The sequence below is a fragment of the Musa acuminata genome, chromosome BXJ1-8 (genome assembly GCF_036884655.1).
Source record: "Musa acuminata AAA Group cultivar baxijiao chromosome BXJ1-8, Cavendish_Baxijiao_AAA, whole genome shotgun sequence".
In the NCBI taxonomy this organism is placed as follows: Eukaryota; Viridiplantae; Streptophyta; class Magnoliopsida; order Zingiberales; family Musaceae; genus Musa; species Musa acuminata.
The window spans coordinates 51782296-51810273 of NC_088334.1; the positions used below are offsets into that span (position 1 = coordinate 51782296).

The 27978-nt window shown below is 40.0% G+C and overlaps 1 protein-coding gene and 1 long non-coding RNA gene across 2 annotated transcripts; one reads left to right on the forward strand and one right to left on the reverse strand.

The window, feature by feature from the left end:
• The first annotated feature begins 511 nt into the window (after nt 1–511).
• Nucleotides 512–1233, forward strand: LOC135588767 (uncharacterized). Its single transcript, XR_010476462.1, has 2 exons — nt 512–893; nt 985–1233. It is a non-coding gene; the product is annotated as an uncharacterized LOC135588767 (long non-coding RNA).
• Nucleotides 1234–1445: 212 nt separating this feature from the next.
• On the reverse strand, nt 1446–27953 carry LOC103995640 (ubiquitin carboxyl-terminal hydrolase 14). The gene is made up of 19 exons (XM_009416275.3): nt 27690–27953; nt 27433–27604; nt 21822–21934; nt 21412–21748; nt 19654–19748; nt 18188–18321; nt 18046–18102; nt 17892–17969; nt 7979–8033; nt 7086–7166; nt 5991–6189; nt 5856–5913; nt 5653–5775; nt 3864–3952; nt 3662–3751; nt 3382–3549; nt 3081–3208; nt 2724–2850; nt 1446–1892 (listed from the first exon to the last, which is right to left on the reverse strand). Exons 1-19 carry the CDS (start codon nt 27783–27785, stop codon nt 1714–1716), a joined length of 2379 nt encoding a protein of 792 aa, XP_009414550.2. The 5' UTR covers nt 27786–27953; the 3' UTR covers nt 1446–1713.
• Between the last annotated feature and the right edge of the window lie 25 nt (nt 27954–27978).

Genomic DNA, 27978 nt, shown 5'->3' on the forward strand with positions numbered 1-27978 from the left:
AGTCTTATTAACAAGAAAAAATAACATAAATCCAGTAGCTGCAAAGTTGCGTGATCCGAAACACGGGCATGCAGGGTGTCTTATTAAGCAGTGTATATATATCGCCTAGTAAAATCCAACGATAGCTGTTGTTGGTGTGATGACTTTAGCTACGCGTGTTCCTTCTTTCGTCAGGGTATAAAACATCTCTATCATGTAAACCACTTTATAGTCTTACGCACTATAAAAGACTTGAGATTTTTATGATCGTAATCCACAGAACGCCTTTAGCATGAGAGGGAACTTTTTTGTTTTGGCACAAGGGTCAAACAATTACCCCTGTCGCTGTAGTTTCTGCGTCAAAGTTTGGTAGCATTGCACTATATATATATATATACATATATATATATATATACATATATATATATATATATATATTGTTGTCCGTTGGTTTTGGACTGCGGCGGCCATTGGATGCCATGAATTCTAGTGGCAGCGAACCATTAGCCGCGTGCATTGCTTCTCCCGAAGTAGTAATACAAACACGAGGCTAGCGAACCATTTAGCTGCGCTCGTAGCTTGTGGAAGGAATGCGATGCGAGCACTATAACTCCCCCAAGCCCACGGTATCTACAAATCTATAAAGCTCTTCTTTCCGTTGCCACAGCATACATACATAGGTAAGAGAAGAGGGGTATGGGGTGGGCGGGCAGGGGTTGCCTTATCGTAGCAGCCAGCATGAGTGCTGCGGTTGAAGCTCCGAAGAATCAAGCGGGACTGTACCGATGGACCAACGTGCTGAGGTCTCGCCAGAACCCGTCGTCTCCGTCGACGAGGTCGTCTTCAACCGTCGTCAAGAGCAAAGGAGTGGAAGGTGGAGATGAGAGAGCCAAGCAGTCTGAGGAATCTCTTCGGTTAGTCATGTACCTAAGCTGCTGGGGCCCCAATTAAATATAACCGGTTAATATTAGTGAAATTACATATTATTTGTTTGAGCATGTTCAGGGCAATCTCTCATTTGACTACCAAGGAATCCACTCTTCACCCACCGTAGAGGGGATTAACCTGAAAACCAAAAAGGGCAAACAAGAGAACAATAAGAGTTCAGTGTCAATTTTCTTCTCCCTTTAAGCCCGAGATGCTGCCTTGCAAAGAAACTAGTGTTTCCTCTAGATGCTAATATAGAACAAGAACCTCCTCCTCTGCCAACTTGTAACTATTCCAGCACAAATAAAGATTGAAGGTCGTGCTCAACATGATCATAGCATTATCCAGCAGGCTGGCAATTATGATATCTAATACATACATATAGCAGGCAAGCACTACATTTTAACCTAATCATTAATCGGGCCCTTTCAGGTTATGATGACTTCTTACCCAATTACCTGTATCGCCATATGACCTACAGTGGAAAATGCTGAACACCTACCACCCCGGAGTGTCTTCTCCATCTGCTGGGTTAACGATAGGGCAAAAGAAAGGCACGTCTTGATTTTTCAGATTAATCACAAATGTAAACTCACTGTTAAGCCTATTCATGACAGGCAACTTGATATCAGAATCCAGGCAACAGAAAGATACCACTAAACGAAGTGAGAGATGAAAAACGATTGATCCCCGTATTCTTCTAGCAAGGTCAGATGTAAGAGGTATCACCTGTCAAATTGCTAGTCAACTCCTGCTGTTGCCAGAGATTTGTCGCTTGGATCACAGGGACAACCTACGATAATGACTTTAGCCATCTATCCTCGAGAAAAAGTACAAGTATCCCATGTCTTTTGGTGGGTCAATTGAAGCCCCAACTTTGTTGTCGTTGAAAATCACCCATCTTCCATCTTTATACACATGAGCCACATAATGCCCACACTGGGTGGAGGTCCCGATGTGGCTGACCAATGCCATGAGCTTGTATCCTGCACAATGAAATTGTTACATGACTTGGAAAAGAAAAACTATAACCAACTTAACAAATCTAGCCATATAACTACTGCATCAAACCAGGTCACTACTGACCCAGATAACCAAATTTCAGAACACTAAAAGGCATAGCATATCCTAAACCATATTAATCTGTCCTCCGGAAGAAGATGCAACAAAAACATTGTGAAATCAGCAAGTAACATATAGTCTATCTCATGGATTATAGTATGATCTAACCGATACATACCGACCAATATTCACCAATCCAAACAAGTAACAATAATCGACCATGCAGCTCCCTATTGTCCAATATGGTGTTCACTTTATATTTTCTACTATTTTATTCAATGACACCAGAATTCTGTTCTAATAACCTACCCGAGATGTAACTAAAAAAAAGTATTGATGATTGATACATGCAATCCTTTATTATGAGAAAAGCAATCTAAAGTTAAACACATGTCTAGCGGTAGACTTGAATGAAAACTTACTGCCATAACTCAAATCTCACATATGTGTCTGGCCAATAGCCATATTGCTGTGACTTTTAATTGATTACAGCTAGGGGCTCATTCTATGTGTCTTTCCATGACAATATGAAGTGGAATTTATATTTCGTGTTGCAACAGAAATTAAAAAAAAAAGAAGCATCATCCCATTCTGGGGATTCTAAAAATGAAGGCTTAAAATTAAGAAGTTTTGTGCAAGTTTCATCACAAGTCCAACATAAGAAAGTAAACAATAAATGCAAAAAAAAGAAAAATTATGAAACTTATCATCTCATATGCTAGGGACAAAAAGGGTAGCAGTAGAAGGAATTTAACTGCCACTTCCATCAGGTACTGCAGGATCATCAGCCTGAACGCCACTTGAGGTTAATTCAGTGTCCACTGAGCTAGATGCCTCAGGGTGGTTAAATATCCAATCGGTTGCTTTCTCTATGTCCCCACCCTGTTTATGGGTAAAATACAACAAAGATCATCATCAAACATCCTATTGCAACAACTTGAAGGAAAATCTTCAGGATGTAGACAAAATTAAGTGCAACGTAGAATGACATGAAGTTGCAATCAACCAATTGCATATTATGCATGACAGCAACATTTTCATGTTAATCAAGAGGTTCATATCAATGAAAGCATGCAGAACTTCAAATTAATGGAGTTAGAGAAGAATGTTACTGAGGCCTTCAATGCTTTTTTGGCAACCCCTTCTTGAAACCCGAATGAAATTAAAGTTGCAACACTTGCTTCATCAGCAGATTGAAGTTCCATTGTATGCGGGTTCTGTGAAATAGGATCATCAATATCTGCATTATAGTACCAAAAATCAAGTTGAAGTCATTCACCAAATGGAATTATCTTTTTTCTAAATGCCATTCTAAATCCTATATAAGATCAAAAAGAGCTGTTCCATCCAATATAAGTGTCAAGTAAACTTGCTACCAAGGAACCAGCTTGCTTCATGCTTCCATACACAAACCTGAATCATTCATGTGAGACAGCAACCAAGTCATTGCTTCCTCAACCCCCGCATTGGCAGTGTTTATAGCAGCTTTCTGGCAGTGAACATAATTAAATCCCATAGCTGCAAGTTTGGAAACAATGTCCTCGCTGGCAACAAAATGGGTGGGTTCAACCTCGCAAGGACCTATAAAACAAGTACATCAGTCAACAAGCTATAGCAGAAAGGAGTACATACATAATTCAGCTTCTAGAAACTAATTTACTTGATGAGCATACAAAAGAGTAGCATTACAAACCTGTTTCTGGTAGTAGTTCTTCTCCTGGCTGCAAACCTTTGCTGCGCATATGTGTGATATCAATTACATCAGGCACATCAATGTAAACATCTGCATTATAAAGGTAGAATATTAATTGAAGAACTGCAAAAGAGAAAAAACACCAAGACTTCCAACAGATTAATTGCAAGGTCCTAAATATGAGATGAGAAAAAGAATCTACCAAGTTTCTTCGGCACCCATCCTTCCTCCAGCACAAACTTCTGCATGTGCAATACCAGGTAATCAGGAAACGTAGACAAACCAGCAGTCCTGAAAAGCCATGTTGTCAGTTGTCTAAAATGATAAAGGATGAAAAAACTAATTACAGTAATACAGAAAAATTATAAATAAGCTTAATTGGCCAAGTTATTTAGGTATTATTAAGTTTTTAGGTATAGACCATGTAGGAATGAGATAAATATCACATAAGGGAGTATATCTCATTCTGCTTCAGTATTTAAAACAAAACTATAGAAAATTCGGATTCCAACCATGTTAGAATAAGACCATGCTTCGAGCTATGATTTTCACAACACTAGAAGGTCATGTCCTATTTGTTGAAAGGATTACATGAGTGCATGCTGAAAGATAAGAAATGTAAGACATCAGATAACTGCTTCGAACCATAATGTTTCACATTTGCAGCTCAAATGTGTTGCATACACAACAGCCAATAGCAATATTCCTTATGTTACTTGTCATTTGAGATGTAGCTATATGTCGAGATTTGTCAGACAGTATATCAAACAGCCTGGAAGGGGATGATATCAAATGCAGGAGGTTCCAAACATCAGATCCCTCATTTCAGCTTGATAAATTTTTATCACAACTTGTTGCCACCAAGAAATGCAGCACCAATAAATCCATGAGAGTATTTGGAAAAGGGCACAGTTGATTCTTTCAAAATTCTGAGGAATAGCATTTGCACTACATTTTCCAAGAGACACAAAGGATCAAAAGATAAATTCATTTGCAATGTGTTATAGACCAGTGTCAAAGGTAAAAGGTTTACAGTTATGGAAGCTGAGAAGTTATGGTTCAATTTTTGTGAGTCTTACATCCAAAATGAGGCTTAATTTGATTAAAATAGTTGCTAAAATTGGTGGTGCAATGACAATCTGTAATTTGCAGTGTATCTACACAAATAGTTACTAGAAATAACACTTTTCAATAAGCCAATATTCACGTCCTGCTAATCTGCTATAGAACAGGCATAGGCGCTGTAGTACATAATACCAAAGGAGAGCACAAGCTTAACTAAGTAATAATAGCTGGCTCACAGCTATTTATTCCAAACTTCAATAATACAGTATATAATGAGGACCAGGATCAGTGTTAACCATACTAACAAATCAGGGTAGGATACTTTGATCTTTTCCACTACTGAGCTTCATCGAGTGCAAGATTCAATGACTAGAGAACCTTATTTATCATTTTTTTTTAAATTTCGAAAGGAAGATTAATGAGAGTAGACTATTTCTCAGAAAGCGAAAAAGGATGCCCCAATGCGTGTCACCACTATGCACAAGACAAGGGATTAGCTGCTTCAATGAAATCCTCATTCCTGTCTGAGAAAATACCAACACACCTAGCATAATTTCCTCACACCCAATAAAATTGTTTAAGAAAGGAAAAAAGAACTGCCTCTGCCATATTCAAAATGAATAATGAGTAACAACATGGTTCTTAAGTTCAATATCAGAAGTATAAAAAGGCTAAAGATGGCACAACATAGAAAAGCCTGAATCATATAATTACTTTTCATGATTAACAATTACGGTGTGAACCTTACTATATGAATGTTGTCATGAAATGGAACTCAGATTCTGCATGTGCAACATGAGAGTCTATAGGTATATGATTCGGTATATCAAACATCAAGACAACAAAGAAATGATTGTCTTCAGATTTAACAAATCAAGAAATAGCAAATAATTACCCAGGTCTTCTGCATAATATCATAAACTTACTTGATTGCTGTTGTCTTAGCATTTAACGCAGAGCTATAAAAATCATGGACCTCCTCAGGAGCTGAAAAACAATCTAGGCATGCTTCCAGTGGAACTCTTGGTCGTACAATTTCACCACTAGCTCTGTTTAAAATGCATCAGAAACATATAAACAACAGAACACAATGACAAAAAAAAGGATGCATTATGCTCTTATAGCTTACATGTCCTTCCCTTTCAATTTTTTTTCGGCCTTCAGCTTGTCAAAGGCTTCAAGCTGTTCTGAACCAATAAAGGGAGAGTGTTAGTACTACCTACAGATATCATTATTAAGAAATCAGGAATTTAAAAAAAAATACCTCCATTAGTAGCCTTGTGCAACGGTATTGTCAGAGAAAGAATATAGTCTGATCTTTTATTATAAGCAACTTTTCCAGAGGGACACTGAAGCCTCTCTTCAATAATAAACTTAAAACTCCTTGAAGGATCCAACTCAGGTTTTCCAGCATTTCCCCGTTCAACTTGATCAAGAAAATACAGAAAAAACTCCAATGCGTCCTGAAGAAAGTCCAATAAAAATCACAAGTTTAAAAACTTAATATGGGGACAAATATTTGATAGTCAAGAACACTGTCATACAACCACATGGATCAAACCCTCCAAAAGGGTATCTAGAAGGTGCTCTTAGGGTATGCATAGTGACTCGTACACCACAAACCTAAACCATGTGGTCCAAAAAAAAAAAACAATCTTAAGCCGAATCCATTAGTAGTAAACTCATCTAGCCCTATAAACCGCTGCAACCACACTCCTATTTCTAGTGTGGTACTGATTTGTGGGTCAGAAGCCCTTTTGATTATGATAAAGGCATTAAAAAAAGACTTCTTTCCACTTAATACTTCACATTTCAGATGCTAAAAAGAAACAAGAAGGACCCATGCTAAAGTGTTCCAGAAAACTGTCAACAAAACAAAGTTCTTTCGGAACTCCTGCAATGAAGGTGCCAGTCCTTTAATCTGGGATTTATAGAAAGAAATTCATGTTATCAATCTTAATAACATCACATAAACATACCAAATCACCTGAGCAATAAAAAATAATTAACATAAAACAAACAAGTCGCTTGTGAACATAATAAATCATTGAAAGTAACAACCGAACAGGCATAAAAGACGGAAAGTGCAAAATCAAACCATGCTTCTTGTTCTCGGGCCCATGTTACAACAATATGTATATTATTTGATATCATACGCCCCACATATATTGAACTAGAATGCAGGACTAACCACCATGCATCTTCCTTATCCACCCTTGCAAATCAAGTACGCTACAGCTACCATGTACTTATGATTTAAATGTCACCAACAATAAATGTCACTAACAAGTTCAAGACTCGAGCTATATAGAAACAAAACCATGTAGAAAGTTCCTATGGATCTTTACAAAAAAGGTACCTGTTGCCTCATACTTGAAAACTCAAGATGATTGGCAGCAATAATTGTTTTAAACATGTGAAGGGGAATACCTTCTTGCTTCTGAAACAAAAGAGAAATTCTCTGAGCACAAACCAAAGGTACCAGCAGAAAAGCTTACATAATTAAATACACCATCCACTTCAAATATAGGTTGATCTCCCTATAATTTCTTCACTAAAGTCTAAAACCATGAATCAATTGCAGATTTATCTTATCTTCTGCAATAAAGAAGCATAACTGAAAATACATGATTATTGCTGTATGAAGTTTCTAATCATATCAAATCACTTTATAAAATTCGAATTTTCCCCAACTTCAATGATGTTGTGAACAGAAAACTTCAGAATAATAACACTTCGATTCGCATCACACCTGATCATGATAAGAGTGTTCAGAAGAAAAAGTTTTGAAACCTAATAGCATCTTTAAGATCAGATTTACTAGTTGCTTCAACTCAATAAACAATCTTGCTTAATAGATTATTGCTAGAATTCTTCTTATTTCTTATTTTTTTACAGAACTTCACATAAGTCATGAAATAAATTGCAATTTCCCATATTTGGATATCAGCAGGAGCAAGAATAATATGTAATGAAGAACTCCACAAGGCTTATAAGTATGCAAGACACATAATGACTAGAAATGCCTTGTTCCTCCAAAATGGGGCATTAGATAACCAGGACAGAATAGAGATCCACTATGCTAACAAATGCAACTGAAGTATACCCAAGGAATTTTCCAAGCCATTACACTCCCCACATCTCCAAAAGGTCTAAAGATACACGAGAACTTACAATGCACGAAGTTGTTTGCCAGACAGCAAAGAATATTTACCAGAAAATAGAGCAAATTATGAGTAAAACTTATCATACCTCTTGAACTGGAAAAGAATATTTACCAGATAGCAATCCATGCGCCAGTTTAGTCCTATATTAAAAATGCATCAAAAATTTAGAAGAACAAAAGGCTCATTTCTGGTAAATTAGACCACGAATATGTACATTAAGTAGCCAACAATTAAATGTGACAAAACAAACTAGCACAACAAATGCTATATATGAACTAAGTGACCAGATTCATCAACTCTATTGTAGAAGGAGATGAACACTATTATTTTCAAGAGGAAAAAGATGCCAGCATCCATGTAAGATCATAATACAAACATGAACCTAATAAGATAGTAAAATATCATTCTTCAAGTTAATTCTTCCTGGCCTCTTTTTATTCATTTTCTAGTTTAAATTTGTACTTCCTCCTAATCCCAAATCCACCAGTCTGATCTAGCTGATCTCATCAATCCCAATCCAGTCCTGCAAACCTTGAATCAACCAAGTAGAAATACACAACAAGTGGTGATGTGTTTGTGATACAAAAATCACAACAATTATCCACCAACAATATTTAAATTGCATTAGTGATTTAGTTCATCTATTTTTCCAAATAAGAATAGCATGCATCTTTCATCAGAACTTAACTTGTTGATCAACCAGCTAGAAACCATATAGTGGGATTTAGCGACGATACAATACTTCTTGTATAATACCGAAGCCTTATTTAGTTGTTTATGAACATATTCTTATGAACAAAATAGTCAAAAAGTTATATATTATCTAATTATCATTCATAATACTTCACACATAATTCACCATGGTTTCACTAATTTCAGCTAAAGGCTGTCAAATACAAGACTCCATCAACCAGGAGTCAAGGCAGCCAAGACCTTATTTCAATTTTCAACAAATAATAAACATATATAACACCATCGGCAGGGAAACACTGGAACCAAAGATGCTTCTGAAACACATTTCCAATTGTCGAATGGAAATAAAGTCTTTCAACTTCCAGTCAGTACCAAATTGTAGTTAACCAGCCAATCTAATGCATTTTGACCTATCCAACAACGAAACATGTTTGCAAAAGCAACCATTGGGTATGGCCAGGAAAAGTGTGGCCACTTAACACATGAATAGTCAGTTGTGTAATTGTTTGCACCTAGAGTAGTGTAATTGTTGGGAAATCATGGGGGGGCGACATCATATGCGCAGCGGAAGAACAAGAAAACAAAAATCCCCGATTCCCAAAAAGATGTTCGTCGTCGTGCGAAGATTGGTGCGCAAAATCCGCAAAACACAAAACTGCGTATAGAGATTGTGTTACCTAGGGAGATCGTATATCCCTGTTTCCTTGCAGATCCTCAGGAGAGGGTGAAGGAGGTCAAGCGTCCTCCTCTCTAGCGGTGATCCACACAGCAGGGTTGCGACGACGCTCCTCAAAACTCCAGGCCTACTCTGAGGTGGAGAGGGAGAGGAGAATAGGAAGGGCAAGCAAAGACTCTAGCCTATGAGGCTGTGAATCCCTCCTATTTATAGAGATCCCGTGTCAAAACCCTAATGGGTCCTTTCCCTAGTGGGTATTGGATCTGCATCCAATAAGACAAGGGCTCCGTCGGATATCTCATATCCGAACCTCTACTCATCGCAATGCCTACCATATGTGTGTGACCCTCTAGGCCCAATATCGAGCTGGCCGTGAGTCATACCTGTCAGAACTCCTTCTAACTAAGTGAATTATTATCTCTGTAATAATTCACTCGACTCATCGACTACGGAAGTACTAGGCCACTACGCCGTAGTCCCCAGACGATACAGGGGAATCCAATCCATTGGACCTGTCTGTCCTCAGTTACCATGTACCTATAGTCCCTCATCCATCTAATATCCCAGAGACCGTATATCGAGCATGGTGCTGTCAGACCCATACGGTTTCTACTTGAGTCTCGCTCTAATCGGATTCTCCCGGAGAACTCTTTCTCTCTCAACCCGAATGACCCTGGCCAGGGATTTGTCTGAGCAAGAACACATGGGATATTCCTCTCATGATACCGAGAGTGGATGATCCTCTATCGACACTCAATAGCCCTCGTAAGGTCGACTACCACTCCCAATGACCAGCTGTACTAGATCTGGGAACAGCCAAACCTATAAGTCTGGTATCAAAGAGTGGAGCACTCATACAGGACATCCTTGGTGTCTCAAGTCTAAGAACCAGATACACCACTAGGACTACGGAATCGTTGTCTGACAATAAGGCATCATCAACCATCCAGCATTCCGTAAGCGGATCAATCAGTGAACTCATTCTCCAATGAGCACCTGTACTGTATCCCTAGTGTCCCTACACGAGCAGCTATGAGACCAGCTGCATCCATCATATGGACGGGTATACAGCACACCAGTCTATCCGGTTATCACGATGTCCCTCTCGAGTAACCTATGACCGGGATTATTTAGGATATGTGTTTAAAGGTGAATCGATCTCATTATCGTGATCTCATCACGATCCGATTCCCATTGCACAAATCCAAGGACATCACAATACATATGCATTTATGCAATAGTTATAAAGTGATATACGCCAAAAAAATATAATAAGCAAAAAGATTCTGTATCAAGTCACACGTGCCATCACTCACGTGATTGGCTTGCTGGGCACTTATGACTAGCAATCTCCCACTTGACCTAAAGCCAATCACCTATGTGTCTGATCCCCATCAGACCCCTGTGACGCTCAAAGACAATCTGAGACAATGGCTTTGTTAGTGGATCTGCAATGTTATCTTCGGATGGAACTCTTTCCACTGCTACATCTCCTCGGGTCACGATCTCTCTGATAAGGTGGAACCTCCTCAGAACATGCTTAGATTTCTGATGAGACCTAGGTTCCTTCGCTTGAGCAATTGCCCCGTTGTTGTCGCAATATAGGGAAATCGGCTCCTCACTATCCGGCACGACTCCCAAATCTGTGATGAACTTCTTCAACCAGACTCCCTCCTTTGCTGCATCTGATGCAGCAATGTACTCCGCCTCTGTGGTCAAGTCAGCAGTGGTATCTTGCTTGGAACTCTTCCAGCACACTGCTCCTCCATTCAAGGTGTACACATACCCTGAATTCGACTTGCTATCATCGACATCAGACTGAAAACTTGAGTCAGTGTAGCCTTCAACCTTAAGGCTATTACCTCCATATACTAGTAAAAGATCCTTAGTCCTTCTCAAGTACTTAAGGATACACTTTACTGCTTTCCAGTGCTCTAAGCCTGGATCCGCCTGATACCTGCTCGTGACACTCAGAGCATGCGCTATATCAGGCCTAGTACATAGCATGGCATACATGATAGACCCTATTGCTGAGGGATAAGGTATCATATCCATGTTCGCCCTTTCTTAGAATTTTCAATGCCAAACATTTTGACAATGGTTTCTATGTACCTGGACTGGGACAAGCCAAGCATCCTTTTGGATCTATCTCTATAGATTCTAATCCCCAAGATATAAGATGCTTCTCCTAAGTCCTTCATGGAGAAGTGTCTAGATAACCAAGCCTTTATTGTGGATAGCATTCCTATGTCATTCCCAATGATGAGGATGTCATCCACATATAACACCAAAAAGCTAATAGCGCTCCCACTTACCTTTCTGTATACACAAGGCTCATCTTCGTTCTTAACGAAGTCATAAGATCTGATTGCCTCATCAAATCTTATGTTCCAACTTCGGGAAGCTTGCTTTAGTCCATAAATGGATCTAAGCAACCTACACACCTTATTTGGGCAGTTCTTGGACACGAATCCCTCAGGTTGCATCATATACACCTCCTCCTCGAGGTTCCCATTGAGGAATACGGTTTTCACATCCATCTGCCAGATCTCATAATCATAGTGTGCTGCAATAGCCAATAGAATTCTGATGGATTTTAGCATTGCTACGGGTGAGAAAGTTTCGTCGTAGTCAACACCTTGCCTTTGACGATACCCCTTAGCCACTAGCCTTGCTTTATAGGTCTCTACCTTTCCATCTACTCCGATCTTTTTCTTAAAGATCCACTTGCAACCGATGGGTACAATACCTTCGGGTGCATCAACTAGGTTCCAAACCTTATTGGAGTACATAGAATCCATCTCAGAATTCATGGCTTCTTTCCACTTCCCGGAGTCTATACTCATAATAGCCTCCTCGTAGGTCTGAGGATCAATATCCTCAGCATCCTCTCCACTAATATGTCCCACATATCTCTCAGGAGGATGAGATACTCTATCAGACCTGCGTAAAGTTGAAACTTGTGTATTAGATACCTGAACAGACTCGGGCTGTAGAGTGGTGCTTGAGCTTGGTTCTCCAACCTCGCTCAATTCTATCATTCTCCCACTGTCTCCGTCAAGAATGTGTTCCTTCTCAAGGAACACTGCTCTCTTAGCTACAAAGACCTTTTGGTCCTTGAGATGATAGGAGTAATACCCACAAGTTTCCTTGGGGTATCCCACAAATTTACATCGCCCTGTCCTTGATTCTAACTTATCGGGGTTGTGTCTTTTAACATGGGCAGAGCAGCCCCAAATCTTAACTACTTTAAGATCAGGCTTCTTCCCTTTCCATATCTCATATGGTGTAGACACCACCGACTTAGTTGGAACTCTGTTCAGAAGGTAAGCTGCGGTTTCTAGGGCATATCCCCAGAATGAGATGGGTAGGTCAGCGAAACTCATCATGGACCGTACCATATCTAATAATGTACGATTTCTCCTTTCAGAGACACCATTGAGCTGAGGTGTATAAGGAGGTGTCCATTGGGATAATATCCCATGGTCCTTGAGGAAGTGAGTAAACTCTGTACTTAAGTACTCACCTCCTCGATCTGATCGAAGAGTTTTGATACTCTTTCCAGTCTGGTTCTCCACCTCATTCTTATACTCTCTGAATTTCTCAAAGGCCTCGGACTTGTACTTCATTAAGTACACATATCCATACCTTGAGAAATCATCAGTAAATGTAATGAAGTAGGAGTAACCTCCAATGGCATGAGTTGACATGGGTCCACATACATCACTATGTATGAGTTCCAACAACTCAGTGGCTCTCTCTCCAGTTCCACTAAATGGAGAGTTGGTCAGTTTTCCACGAATGCAAGGCTCACAAGTTGCATATGACACATAGTCGAATGGATCTAGATATCCATCATTTAGCAACTTTTGAATCCTTCTTTCATGGATGTGACCTAGCCTACAATGCCACAGGTATGCACTGTTCAACTCATCTCGTTTCCTTTTGGACATATTTACATTCATGATATGTGGAGTGGTGTCTAACATAAATAAACCATTATGCAATGTTCCTTTCGTGATGATCTTATCATCTAATAATATCGAACAACCATTGTTCTCAAAAACAAATTTATATCCACTAACTGTTAAACATGAAATGGAGATAATGTTTTTGATAATAGAAGGAACAAAATAACATGCATCTAATGCAATAAAAGCTCCACTAGGCAGATGTAGGGCGACCTCGCCAACAGCTAAAACAGCAACTTTTGCTCCATTACCCATCTTGAGGTCCATCTCGCCTCTCTCTAGTCTCCTAGGCCTTGCCAGAACCTGCAACGAATTACATATATGATAAGCACTACCGGTATCTAATACCCATGTGTTATCATAAGAGTCTGACAAATGGAGACCGATCATGAATGTACCTGAAGCTTCATCAAGCTTTTGTTTCGCCCTTTCTGCAAGGTACTCTTTGCAGTTTCTCTTCCAGTGCCCATCTTTACCACAGTGGAAGCACTGGCCTTTGTCCTTTGTTGGGTCTTTCTTAGCAACCTTTGCTTTACCTTGTTTGCCCTTGCCCTTTCCCTTCTTAAGGGACCTTTCTGCTTTCCTTTTCTTTCTGGTCTCACCAGTATAGAGAACTGGCTTCTCTTTCTTAATAGTACTCTCTGCCTCCCTCAACATATTGAGGAGCTCTGGGAGAGTCACCTCAAGTTTATTCATATTAAAATTCATTATGAACTGTGAAAAGGAATCTGGTAGGGACTGAAGCACAATGTCCACACACAAGTTATCCTCTAGGACCATTCCTAGACCTGTGAGTTTCTCTATCCACTCAATCATCTTTAGGACATGGTTCTGAACCGGTGTCCCCTCAGTCATCCTAGCGCGGAAAAGGCTCTTGGATATCTCATATCGTTGAGTCCTTCCCTGTTCCTCAAACAATTTACGGACATGTAGGAGAATGGATCTGGCATCCATCTTTTCATGTTGTCTCTGTAACTCTGGAGTCATAGAGCCCAACATATAGCACTGAGCAAGAGTGGAGTCATCAATGTACTTCACGTAGCGAGCGATCTCATCCTCGCTTGCCCCTTCTTCGGGCGTAGGCATCACTGTATCAAGGACGTACACGATTTTCTCCGCTGTGAGAACAATTCTCAAGTTACGGAGCCAATCCGTATAATTTGGACCAGTGAGGCGGTTGACATCAAGTATGCCACGTAAGGGATTTGAAAACGACATTTTCTGAAAATAAAGATGTAGCAAAAATGAATAACATGCAGATTTTGCAAGAAATAAACTATCAAGATATGAACTTCTATCTTAATATGCTCCCACTATTTTACTAACGAGTCACGCGACACCCTCAGCACGTGAAACGGAAGTCTCCGGCAGACTTCTAGTGGGGATCAGGATCCAATCAGCGTCTTAGTGTAACCTCGAGGGACTCGACCAATCACACTAAGCCTAAAAGGTAGACAACTCTTGCCGATCACAACTCCTTGTGATTCCCGTCCTGTTCGGCCTCCGAATCACCATGGCCTCGAGGGACTCGACCAACCATGATGCTCGGTTAAGTCAACACCTTCGTTATAAGATGAGTCTGATTTGATGATATACCCTCGAGGGACTCGACCAAGCATATCATGCCCTCAGGTCACCGGTGACATCTCTATGTCGTAAGCAAGATAGCGAATCGCGATATAGGTGAGTCTCGAGGGACTCGACCAACTCAACCTACACCGGGATTCGGTTCCTACTCATAACGATGGAAGGCCACGTGGGTCAATCTAATTGCCTCACGTTTACCGACTTAATATTATCGAGAGATGTTTCTATGATTTGGTCTCCTATTATGACATGTCACACATGTACATATTTAATATATATCTACATCGCATGCAAATATATATACATATCTAGTATGTGTATAAGCAATCACACCAGATGATCATGGACCACAACCTAATATGATTAGGCCCGAGCCAGTAGGCCTAATCACTCACATCAAGATCTATGTGTGCAACGGTGCATCTCCATGCCTTGTGATCGTCCATCTCGTCCTCGTTGGTTCCGTCGACATCTTGATGCATCTTCATGCATCACGATCGTCCGTCTCGTGGGTCCCGCTATGGCTTCCACGCTCCCGCTGCGCCTCCTCATGTGATTACAACTTAATCATAGGCACGCAGGCCCGACAATAAACGAGAAATATAATGGAGGTTCGCAGACCTCAATAATAATAATCACAAGTACACACATCACACGGTCCATGATCATCCGTCCACTCATCATACATCACATGTATAAATAATCGTCATTATGTAGGACTACTAGATAATAAAAATAATAATCAACTAAACCTTTTAATTAATTAATATTTTCTGAAATCAGGGATATATAGGAAATTTCTCAATTCCTAAGGGTATTTTCGTAATTTGGACAAAAGACAGAAACTGGAATTTCTCAAATTCCGAGGGGCAAAACTGTCTTTTGCGCAGAAAACCCTAATACCCTTTCCCCTTTTCGCTGCTGCGCCGCCGCCGCCGCCACCCTGCTGGCGGCGGCCTGTGCGGCGAGGGCGAGGGCACTGCCCTCGCCTGCAGGTGGCACGCTCGCTGGGGTCGCTGCCGCTGCAGGTGGGCGCCCCCGCGGGCGGTTCTGCCCGCTAGTCAGCGCCCGCAGGTGGTGCTGTCTCGCTGGCGGCCGCCCCTGCGGGGTTTTTGCCCGTGGGAGCAGCGGCCACAGGCGCCGCTGCCCTGTGGTGCCTCAGCCCGCGCTGCTGCCCCGCGGCGCCTCTGCCCGCGGGCTCAGTGGCCGCAGGCGCTTCTACCGAGCGGGCTCCCAGCCCCGCCGGCCGCAAGCCTGCTGCAAGCAGATCGCCGGCCGGCTACTGCAGGCACAGCGCTTGCGCATGCGCCGGCGCTGTGCTGCCTGGCTGCGGCTGCGGCTGGCTGCAGGCATGCAGATCGAGGGCAGCAACTGTTGCTGCCCTTCCTTGCTTTTGCGTCAACGATTTTGACGTCAATATTCTTCCTAAACACAACACACGCAGTTCAAAAACCAATCATTCGCACGAACAACCTGGCTCTGATACCACTGTTGGGAAATCATGGGGGGGCGACATCATATGCGCAGCGGAAGAACAAGAAAACAAAAATCTCCGATTCCCAAAAAGATGTTCGTCGTCGTGCGAAGATTGGTGCGCAAAATCCGCAAAACACAAAACTGCGTATAGAGATTGTGTTACCTAGGGAGATCGTATATCCCTGTTTCCTTGCAGATCCTCAGGAGAGGGTGAAGGAGGTCAAGCGTCCTCCTCTCTAGCGGTGATCCACACAGCAGGGTTGCGACGACGCTCCTCAAAACTCCAGGCCTACTCTGAGGTGGAGAGGGAGAGGAGAATAGGAAGGGCAAGCAAAGACTCTAGCCTATGAGGCTGTGAATCCCTCCTATTTATAGAGATCCCGTGTCAAAACCCTAATGGGTCCTTTCCCTAGTGGGTATTGGATCTGCATCCAATAAGACAAGGGCTCCGTCGGATATCTCATATCCGAACCTCTACTCATCGCAATGCCTACCATATGTGTGTGACCCTCTAGGCCCAATATCGAGCTGGCCGTGAGTCATACCTGTCAGAACTCCTTCTAACTAAGTGAATTATTATCTCTGTAATAATTCACTCGACTCATCGACTACGGAAGTACTAGGCCACTACGCCGTAGTCCCCAGACGATACAGGGGAATCCAATCCATTGGACCTGTCTGTCCTCAGTTACCATGTACCTATAGTCCCTCATCCATCTAATATCCCAGAGACCGTATATCGAGCATGGTGCTGTCAGACCCATACGGTTTCTACTTGAGTCTCGCTCTAATCGGATTCTCCCGGAGAACTCTTTCTCTCTCAACCCGAATGACCCTGGCCAGGGATTTGTCTGAGCAAGAACACATGGGATATTCCTCTCATGATACCGAGAGTGGATGATCCTCTATCGACACTCAATAGCCCTCGTAAGGTCGACTACCACTCTCAATGACCAGTTGTACTAGATCTGGGAACAGCCAAACCTATAAGTCTGGTATCAAAGAGTGGAGCACTCATACAGGACATCCTTGGTGTCTCAAGTCTAAGAACCAGATACACCACTAGGACTACGGAATCGTTGTCTGACAATAAGGCATCATCAACCATCCAGCATTCCGTAAGCGGATCAATCAGTGAACTCATTCTCCAATGAGCACCTGTACTGTATCCCTAGTGTCCCTACACGAGCAGCTATGAGACCAGCTGCATCCATCATATGGACGGGTATACAGCACACCAGTGTATCCGGTTATCACGATGTCCCTCTCGAGTAACCTATGACCGGGATTATTTAGGATATGTGTTTAAAGGTGAATCGATCTCATTATCGTGATCTCATCACGATCCGATTCCCATTGCACAAATCCAAGGACATCACAATACATATGCATTTATGCAATAGTTATAAAGTGATATACGCCAAAAAAATATAATAAGCAAAAAGATTCTGTATCAAGTCACACGTGCCATCACTCACGTGATTGGCTTGCTGGGCACTTATGACTAGCACTTAACACATGAATAGTCAGTTGTGTAATTGTTTGCACCTAGAGTAGCTGTACAATTAAAATTCATTAACTCAATCTACACTTACAACTGTGCATTTAAGTCTACTGTTGGATCAGAAGGAGCCATCAGAAAAGCCATCTTCAAACTCTGGTGTTCATAATATCTGTGTATAAGACAATTACATGATATAAGAGTGGCCTAAGTTGAGAAACCTTAAGTGCATGAAAAAATATACTAACCTAGAGATGAAAGCACGAGTTGTAAAAACTACTTGCATTATTGAAGCCATATAGCAGCTGACAAAGAAATACAACAAAAAACTGTTACTTTGCGAAAACTAATGTGATAGGCAAGGCTTCAATTTTTTCATCATCTGACTACCTATTTCCAAGATTAACAAGGCCAGTATATCCTGGACCAAATAAGGGCTCCACTTGCTGCCCACTTTCCTGAATACGGTTCCAGTCAAAATTCATGTTCTGGTCAAGTTCCTTTTCAGTGGTAGTCATTTCTGTCTGCAAAAAATATGAATACACTTTCAAGAGATGTTCGTAACAAATGCATGCCGTACCATGGACCACTAAGACAGTTTTGGAATACTCAGTAAGTGTAGCAAGTATCAAGCAGATCCTGGCCTCAACCATAACCATATACACAAGACTTATTCACCACAATATGAAGTCAGACTTCACAAGATGGTACCTTTAGTAAAACAAAGTTTCTACTGTTTAATAAGCTGTCTGAACATAATCCTCTTCCTCCATCCCGGACAACCAGTGTGTCCGAAATATAAGCCCACTGCCTGTATCTAAAGATCTCAAATCATACATACAATTTTTATTTAAATATACCAAATACCTAACAAAACTTAATTCCTTCTGCACTTCTGTTTCTTTGCCAACTACTGCACCCTCTTTTTATGTGCCTCATCAACTTTGACACTAAACTCATTGCAGACTATATCTTTCTTAGGTTTAGTTTAAAGGGGATTTCCAAGGAAAAAAACACATGTATTTAGTACATTCATAGGTCTTGAAGAATTTAATTATCTTCTTTGACTGCTATCTCTATGCTTTGTTGTGAAAACAGCACTGCAGTTCTATATGTTGCAATAATGGTATCAAATACCAATTGGACCAATATGTAACAAGGTATTTTTCAGTCTGACCAAAAACAGGTACCAGATTGTATGGATCAGGACCAATCACCACCCATTTTGGCACACATTTTAATATTTTCTTTTGAGTAATACCAGATAGTTCAATTTGGTATATCGCCTAGAATGTTGAATTTGTATTAATCCAACAAGTTGTTATAACTAGTATCAGACCAGTATTTAAAACTTTGATCATAATACTAGCCACAACAGTTAAGCAGCAAAGAAAAATAAGTATGCACAGACCACTAACGTCACATATTGCTTGGTGAGTTTAATACATAGATTGCAGAATCAATAAATGGGTGTAATCGGATACAAACAATGGACAAACTTTCATTGCATAATAAATGTTATTGAACTTCAATTCATACCCATTGATGGAATTAAGGTGTCAAACAGTGCTGCAGAAATCTTATTGCAAAGGTCCTAAAAAATGACCTGTTATCCAGCCATTAGGAGAGTTGATGAAGCACATCACAACATCAAAAGCATCAAACAGCAATCATATAAAAGTACGAATGTATTAGAATAAAGACACAGGATACTAAGAGAAAAATAACCTCAGCATCGTGAGGTAAAAAAACATGTTAAAATGTTCTTGGCCTGATATATTAAGTGAAAATTTATCAGCATAAAATAGTTATATAGCCAAAAAAAGGTTCTCCCATAAGATGAAATCATCACTAACCTTTTGCAATGATGAGAAATCGATACCAAAAAATTCTAGATGTTCAGCCAATAAAGGATCCTCAACGGTAACATCCTCAGGGTAAGAGAAAACATCTGAACTGCCATAATGGTTACACTATAAGTGACATCTTACTAGAATAAAATGCAAAAAGCTCACATCGTATTTTGATAACATCATTTATTATGGAAAAAAAATGAAGAAAATGGTATATAATTTCCCACTGTCATTTTTAAAATTTTTAACATTTAGTGGAAAAACATAAATATAGCAAACTCGCTTAAGTAGTTAGCTCATCTTCATACACTTTTCTCATCCAAGTCTACATTCATAATTGCACATATAAAGGGAAAGTTGGGATCTAACCCACCTACCATGGGAAAAAAATAATATACAGTTTTCGGAGTGCATGTATCCACCTGCCTCATGACATAATTCTCTAAAACAACATGGATGCCATATTTCATTAATAATTCACCTTCAGCTAGTTGCTTTCTTACAATTGCTTGGCTGCAACTTTAATTTACTCAACTGATTTCAGAATACACTATAATTTTGCATGCTCAAGAAATAGAAAACTGGCAGTGTCCTAGGAAGCAGATGACTTGGATGACCAAGCCTTTGAACAATATGCAGTCATTCTGTGGACACGTCTGTGAAATGCTTGTGATGTGTCCTTTAATATTTGAACAGTTCAAATTTAAAACATGAAACTAGATATTGAGTTAGACTTATATGATAAAACCAAAAAAGTAACAGCAAAAAACAACCACTTAAAAATACAACAAAAGAAGTCAAAGAGGAACAAACAAGAACACACAAACCTTTGTGTGAGCAACTAGGCACTCTTAAGGTTGCTGGACCTGTTACACAGTCCAGGTACTATGTGGTATGTCCATAAACCCACCTTTAGAATGCAGTTCAGTGCTTTCAAATGCTATTATCTGTTAAAATTTTTTGAGGACATCATGATAAAGTATAAATTTCTAACTCCTAAATTAGTATTTAGAGTATTGCAAGCTTTGTCTAATTTACTAGTGTTACCATCAGTTTTTTCCCTGGTGTTTGTTCATTTCAATCCTCTCAAGAAAGCTGGAGTACTCCTTTCTTACATGACAAATGAGCCAGATATGTTGGTCTAAATACCCTTCATCCTTCCAGTATTTGTGGTACTGATCATGGAACTCACTGCACCTCTTGTAATTACTGTAGCCATTCCATCTCTGTCTCCAAAAACCATTCTTCAGCTCCTTATGAATTAATTCTATTCCTCTTGCTATAGCATAGCATGTCAGCATCCTTTAAGAGCCCATCTCAAGGCTACGGGCATATCGGGTTCCTTGTAACTTCATGATACAAACAAAGAACCAGGTGATATCATCAAATTGATCTATTACTGCCTGTCTTCTTATCTATTAAAAACCCTAGTTGGGAGGACTCATCATACCAAAAGGTAAACATCCAGTAATGACCCAATCTTTAAGTTGGGACAAAGATGCGACTTGAAATGAGTATTCTAGAACAAGATCAAAGATGCAAGTTGTTCTAGTAAGATAATGTCAACATGAAATGAGTACTGAAGAGAAATAAATTTAGGCAGCCACAAATGAGTACTTCAAACATTAGCATCAAAATAACATGAGAAACAAGATATTTGCACAGCTACATACAAGAACTTGACAGCAGAAAATAGGTTTTATGCAAGAAAAACTATAAAAGAAAACTGCAAATGCTTTCAGAGGACAGAAGAATCATTACCTGCACCTTCCAAATCAGCAGTTATGGTACCAAGTTTCACAGCTAGAGGATACCGTGTCTCCTCATAATGTTCAGTTGCGTGATTATTGCCACCACTTCCATCCCAATTTCTACGACCACAAAGTATCATGCCATCAGTTAAGTTTAGCCAGAGATTATCAGACTTATCACATTTGCAGCATTTCCAGCCATATGGAGGCACCACAACACCATTATTAATCTGTTGCAGATTCATTGCATAAGCACTAACTTTCTTCTTCTCTGCAGTCCAAGATGCTAATTGCTCATTGCGTTTAGCACCCTCGGCTATCAAAATGGCATCAACTGCCAACCTAACCTACAAGTTGGTCAAACAAAAGGACAATATATGTAAGAAGGACCATACATTAAAAAAATAAAAATGCAGGTACCTTTTCTGGCAACTCAACCGATGGAAATGGAAGAGACATATAATCAGGCAACATGACAATGCTGTAAGTCTCTTCATATTCAGTTTCTTCATGGTCAAATCCTCCATCCACACCTGCAAACCATGCTATATTACAAGAGCCTTTTTCCATAAGAATATCCAAATCATTTTATGTTTGTTTTGTTGCAGAGCCTACTTCAAATGTAAACATAATATATGGAATCGCTGACCCTTATTCAGTTTTGATTACAGAACAGATGTTAAGAACACAAGTAACTTGTACATCAAATCAAGAGCAATTACCTCAATCCTCAAATGAGATATTGTAAGGAAAAATTGCATGCTTACCACAATTTCTGTCAACTCAAGCTATTTGAGAATTAGTGTCTTGACCAAGGATTTTAATTTCGAATAATATCGCCTGTATCGAGCGGTACATACCAGTCTGTCAGTAGAACAATAAGTGGACCGTCCGCTACCGGGTGGTAGCATCGACTGAGATTGTTTCCGTTCCAAAAACGGTCGGTGACGGAGAAGAAAAAAGAGGGAGAAGAAAAGAAAAAACCTAGAGATCCGGCACGGCGACAAAGCCTCGGCGACGTCGTGGGGAGAAGAGATTTCTTTTCCCCGGCAGAAGAAATGAGGCGGTTTTTTTTTTGAACTTTTTTGCGTGAGGAGATGAAACCCCACGCGTGCAAAAACCGAGCAATGTCGCCTTTTTTTTGTGCGGGGAGAAGCAAACGATTTCTTCTCCCCATGCGAGCATAAATCGAGCATTGTCGCCCTTTTCCTTCTTCTTTTTTTAAACCGAGCGATGTCACCTTTCCCTTTTTTTTTGCGCGGAAGAGAAAGAAACCTCCTTCTCCTCACGCGGGCAGAGTGCGAGGAGTATTGAGGTGCCGTCGTTTTATTATTATTATTATAATATATATATATATATATATATATATATATATATATATATATATATATATATATATATATATATATATATATACCGAGCGATATACCGAAATATACCGCTCGATATACTTGTACCGTATCATACCGAACTGAGCTCGAAACTTTGGTACGATACGAAATTACGAACCTTGGTCTTGACATACTTTCATCATGAAAGTACGGGGTGACGTATGACATTTAGACAGGGCCAACAAGAATTAGTATCATTAACTTTCTCGTTTCTTGCAACAGAAGGGTGGTGTTTCATAAGTCAGTTAATGCTTCTGAAAAGATTCAAGATGCAAATTATATTGAGAGCTTGATGGACATCATAGTAGAGGACATCGGACCACGGTATACTGCCCAAGTAGTAACCGACAATGGAGCGAATTTCAAGAAAGTCGATTTGTAATTGATGGAAAAAAGAAAAACATTGTTTTGGACTCCATATGCAGCTCATTGCATAAATTTAATGCTGAAAGATATTGGTGAGCCGGACATGGTCAAGAAGTGTGTAGCTCAAGTACAATCAATTATAAAGTTTATATATAATCATTATTAGGTCCACTCTTTAATGCAAAAGTATGTAAACGATGAGATACTCCGACCTGGAGTCATTCGATTTATTACCAATTTCATTGTATTAAAGTCATTACAACATAAAAAGGCATAACTTGAAAGCAATGGTCACCTCACAGAAGTGGTTTGATTCCAGATATTTGAGATTGAGCGATGCAAAAAAGATAGAAAAGGTCATTCTTTCCTCTAGATTTTGGGAGATCGCGACTGAAATCATAAAAGGTGTAGAACCACTTTATGTTGTTCTCTGTAAGGTCGATGTGGACAAGTGTTCACAGATATCATATCTTAAATATATGTTGATTTCAACAAGAGAGGAGATCAGGAAAGCATTCAAAGATGATTTTAAGACTAACCAATACGTACGGATCATTGATTGTCGGACTAAAGTTCATATGGATCAAGATATCCATAATGCAGGTAAATTCATATTCGAAATAATTTAATTTTTTTTTATATATAATAAAAAATCATACTAACAAAATTATGTCTTGCAACGTATTATCTAAACCCGACAATTCAATATCAATATGCTCTCGGAACACAAAATGATTTACTAACGACACTATGAAATGTTATATATCGACTCTTGCTAAACACTTGGTTCATGATGCAACCAATGCTCTTATGGAGGGTCGATTATTTCGAGAAACAGTTGATTCATTCTTCGACGTCGTAGCTATATCGTATTGTTACACTATGAATCCTGGTGAGAAAAAGTTACACATATTGATTATCAATTATATTTGATGTTAATTATTTGTTATGCTAATAAAATCTTATTTATATCTTTTTGAAATTGAGTAGTGGCTACAATTTGGAGGGGATGCACCACATTTAAGGAATATTGTCGTTTGTGTACTTTCACAAACGATGACATCTAATGGTTCGAACGTAATTGGTCAACGTTCGTATTGATTCATACAAAGGTCCGCAACAGACTCTTGTATAGATGGTTAAAGAAACTGGTATATGTCTATTATAACATGCAGCTAAGATTGCGGTGTACCAAGCTGGATAAGGATCCAAAGAAACCAGATATTGATCCCATCGACCTCCAATTCTATAACAAGATTAAGAGCCGATGTTAGAGTGGGTCGAAGCGACAAAGAACCAAGAGGATCCTCCTTGATAAGGTAGGAGATCCTCAACGTCCTACCCGTTTTCTCACCGAGACAATAGAAGAAGAGGAAGCATAACCCCAGCAGGTGGAAAATCTCCCTCAGTCACAAAATGGTAGGAGTCAAACAACATCGGGTCAGACTGCTCGAGGAACTATAGACACCCAACTGTCACAGTCGTCCGCCCAACGTGCAAAGGCAGAGGCAAAGGGGAAGGCAGTAGCATCAGCCGCATCGTTGGAAAGAATCAAGTTGAGCAACGAGCAAGGTTCGCCGAACCGTACCGTACCGGCGTTTCGACGCCGGCTCGGTACGGTACGGTACGGCGTACCGAGCGGTATACCGAGGTGTACCGCTCGGTACACTTAATTTCACCGATTTATCCCTCCGAAAATACCTGAAAATTAAAAAAAAAGTTAGGATAGAGTTTTCAAGTTACAAATAAATATAGTAATAGTATAAGTTTAGCAAAATCAATGTAAATTAGATAAAAATAGCATCACATATCTTTTTCGGGCTTTGAGGTAGTCTTGTTCGAGGTTCGTATTTCAGCTCGTTATAGATTGAAATATCTATAGAAAAATCAGTTGAATTGTTAGACTATTTTGTTACAATATAAACTCTAAAATTCAAATGAATTAAATAATCATATATCTAGATATACCTGATTGTTAATTCTACCACCAAAACGAACGACGAGCCTCCACGGGTGGTGGATCGGGGTCCTCGATCCGATACATATCAATATGATACGTTTGTTGGACCCAATCATGAAATTGATCCCATGACATAGTGTATTGATACACCGTATGCCATTGATGCATCAATGTGGTACTGATCGTAGATTGATCGTCATAAATCATATTGAGGGTGGTCCAGAGACATGACAGCAACACGGACAACAGTGTATTGATACACCGTATGCCATTCACAATTGCATTCAGCAACTCGCTCGGTCCAGAGACATGACAGCAACACGGACAACAGTGCCTCGACGGATGATGGTGGCGACATCGGGCAGTCGTTGGTCTCATCTACACAACTTGAGGGTGGTGCATGGACCGAGGAGCAATATTTTACACACGCCACCCAAGATTCAGATCATGGAACTCGACAATGTACTGGTCAAATCTATGTGTGAAAGGGGAAGAGGAAGCCAGTAGATGAATTTGAACAGATGCGACAAAACCTACACGATGTAGACACAGAACGAAACTCATCATATTCACAACTATTGTATTATGGAAAATCTTATGGCCAACAGCAATACGATGATAGTTGGTCATACTTCTCCGTGCAACAGTATGATACGGAGCAACAGATCAGTAGCGAAAGTAGAAGCTCTAACATTCACCAATACATGCCTCAAGAGCCGCCTTGGACACATGATTCATAACGATCAACCTACAATCATCACCACATTGATGCATCAATGACATATGATGTATCAATACACTATGTCATGGGATCAATTTCGGGATTAAGTCCAACAAACATATCATATTGATATACAAATACATAGGATCGAGGACCCCGATCCACCACCCGTGAAGGCCCGTCGTTTATTTCGATGGTAGAATCAACAATCAGGTATATCTACATATATAATTATTTAATTATTTGAATCTTAGAGTTTATATTGTAATAAAATAACCTAACAATTCAAATGATTTTTCTGTAAATATTTTAATATTTATAGAAGGACAATCTGTAACAGATCGAAATACGAACCTTGTACAAGGCTATTCCTCAAAACCCAAAAAAGATATGTGATACTATTCTTACCTAATTTACATTGATTTTACTAAACTTATACTAAATGTATATTTATTTCTAACTAAAAAACTCTATCCAAACTTTTTTTTATTTTTTAGGTATTTTTCGAGTATTTTACACCTAAATTAGGCGTACCGCTCAGTACGTCGTACCGTCTCATACCGAGCAAAGCTCGATACACCAGTACAGTACGAAATTTTAATCCTTGCTTTCATGAGTGTATTTACCACAATCTAGTTCTACTTTCCATGATGTGACATTATTTATTTTTATCACCATGTAACGCTTCAAGGAACACTTCCGAGATGTTGACATAAAGGCACTTAGGCTTCAAAGAAGAGCTGATAGATAAGAATTTGCATAACAATTATAGCTATAACCAAATCTTACACCCATTTATATCTTGTTACAATAATGCTATTTATGAGAACCAGCAGACATAAAAATCCTCTGATTTTGATCTCCCCCAGAGGCTTTGCCAATGATGTTCACCATAGAAAGCATAAATGAGTGATTTAATGGCAGTTATGCACACTATGCAATGATTTACAAAACAAAAGATTTCCACAGTGCTTCAAAGCTGAAACTTTGTTATGCTAAATATTTCCATGATCTGTATCAATGTTGCAAAAGCGATAAGGACAATACTGTAAATAATTTTTATTTTGCTTTGACTGTTCCATTTGGTTGCTCGAGAAGACCATTTCAGGTTCAAGAAATTTGATGCTAGCATTAGAAACAATTTCAAGAACAAGAAACAAAAGCTTACAGTCTTACACCAATTTATATCTTGTTACTGTAATGCACTTTATGAGAACCAGTAGACATATTAATCCTTTTCTTTTGTTTTCCTCCAGAAGTTTCGCCAATGACGTTCACCATAGAAAGTATATATGTCAGCGGTTTAATGACAGTCATGCATATTATGCAATGGATTATACAACTAATTTGACTGAAAAAAGATTTCCACAGTGCTTCAAAGATGAAACATCACTACCTTAAATATGTTCATAATGTGTATCGATGTTGCAAATGTGGATAAGGACGATACTGTAAATAATATTTGCTATGCTTTGACTGTTCCGTTTGGTTGCTCAAGAGAACCATTTCAGAGTCGACAGAATTTAACGCTAGCATTACAGATTATTTCAAGAACAAGAAACCAAGCAAAACAAATCCAATAGAACAAAATACCGATCGCGAGGAGGGTAGGCTTCTTGAGAGGCCGGTCCTCGGGCACGGGCTTGGGCCGCTGCTGTATGTGGAGGTAGACGGGGTTCCCGCTCTTCTCATAGTTCCACCCCACGCCCTCCTTCCCGAACGCAATAAACGAGCTGAGATCCACGTACAGCCCCCCTTCCGACCTCTGGCCGGCGCGACACGGAACAAGATCAGTCCATCGGAAAACGAATCAAAGAATAGCGGCGAGAAGAGATCAGAAGGGAGGCTACCGGGGTGTCGAACGAGATGCAGCACTCCGTCTTGTAGATGCGGTTGGTGGGCTCCGGGATCCGAACCCTGGAGAGGTGCGAGCGGAGGAGCTCCATCGGCGACGATAAGCGGTTTGAGGAAGAGATAAAGGAGGACGAGGAGATCGAAGAGAGGGCGGTGCTAGGGTTTTCGTCGCTGTTATCGCGGGGAAGAGGGAAAGAGACGGAGGGAGAGAGAGGAGGAGAGGGGATTCTTTTCTTGCGCCGATATCCTTTCGGCGCGCCTAAAACTTGACGTCTTTTGAAGTCA

Bases quoted from the DNA above. Each gene is read 5' to 3' on its own strand.
- LOC103995640 (XM_009416275.3), bottom strand. From the start codon at position 27,785: ATGGAGCTCCTCCGCTCGCACCTCTCCAGGGTTCGGATCCCGGAGCCC. The intron at 21,749-21,821 runs GTACCTGCATTT...ACCAACTTGTAG, and splicing joins CGGTTGAGTTGCCAGAAAAG to GTTAGGTTGGCAGTTGATGC. The intron at 3,550-3,661 runs GTTTGTAATGCT...CTTGTTTTATAG, and splicing joins AGAACTACTACCAGAAACAG to GTCCTTGCGAGGTTGAACCC.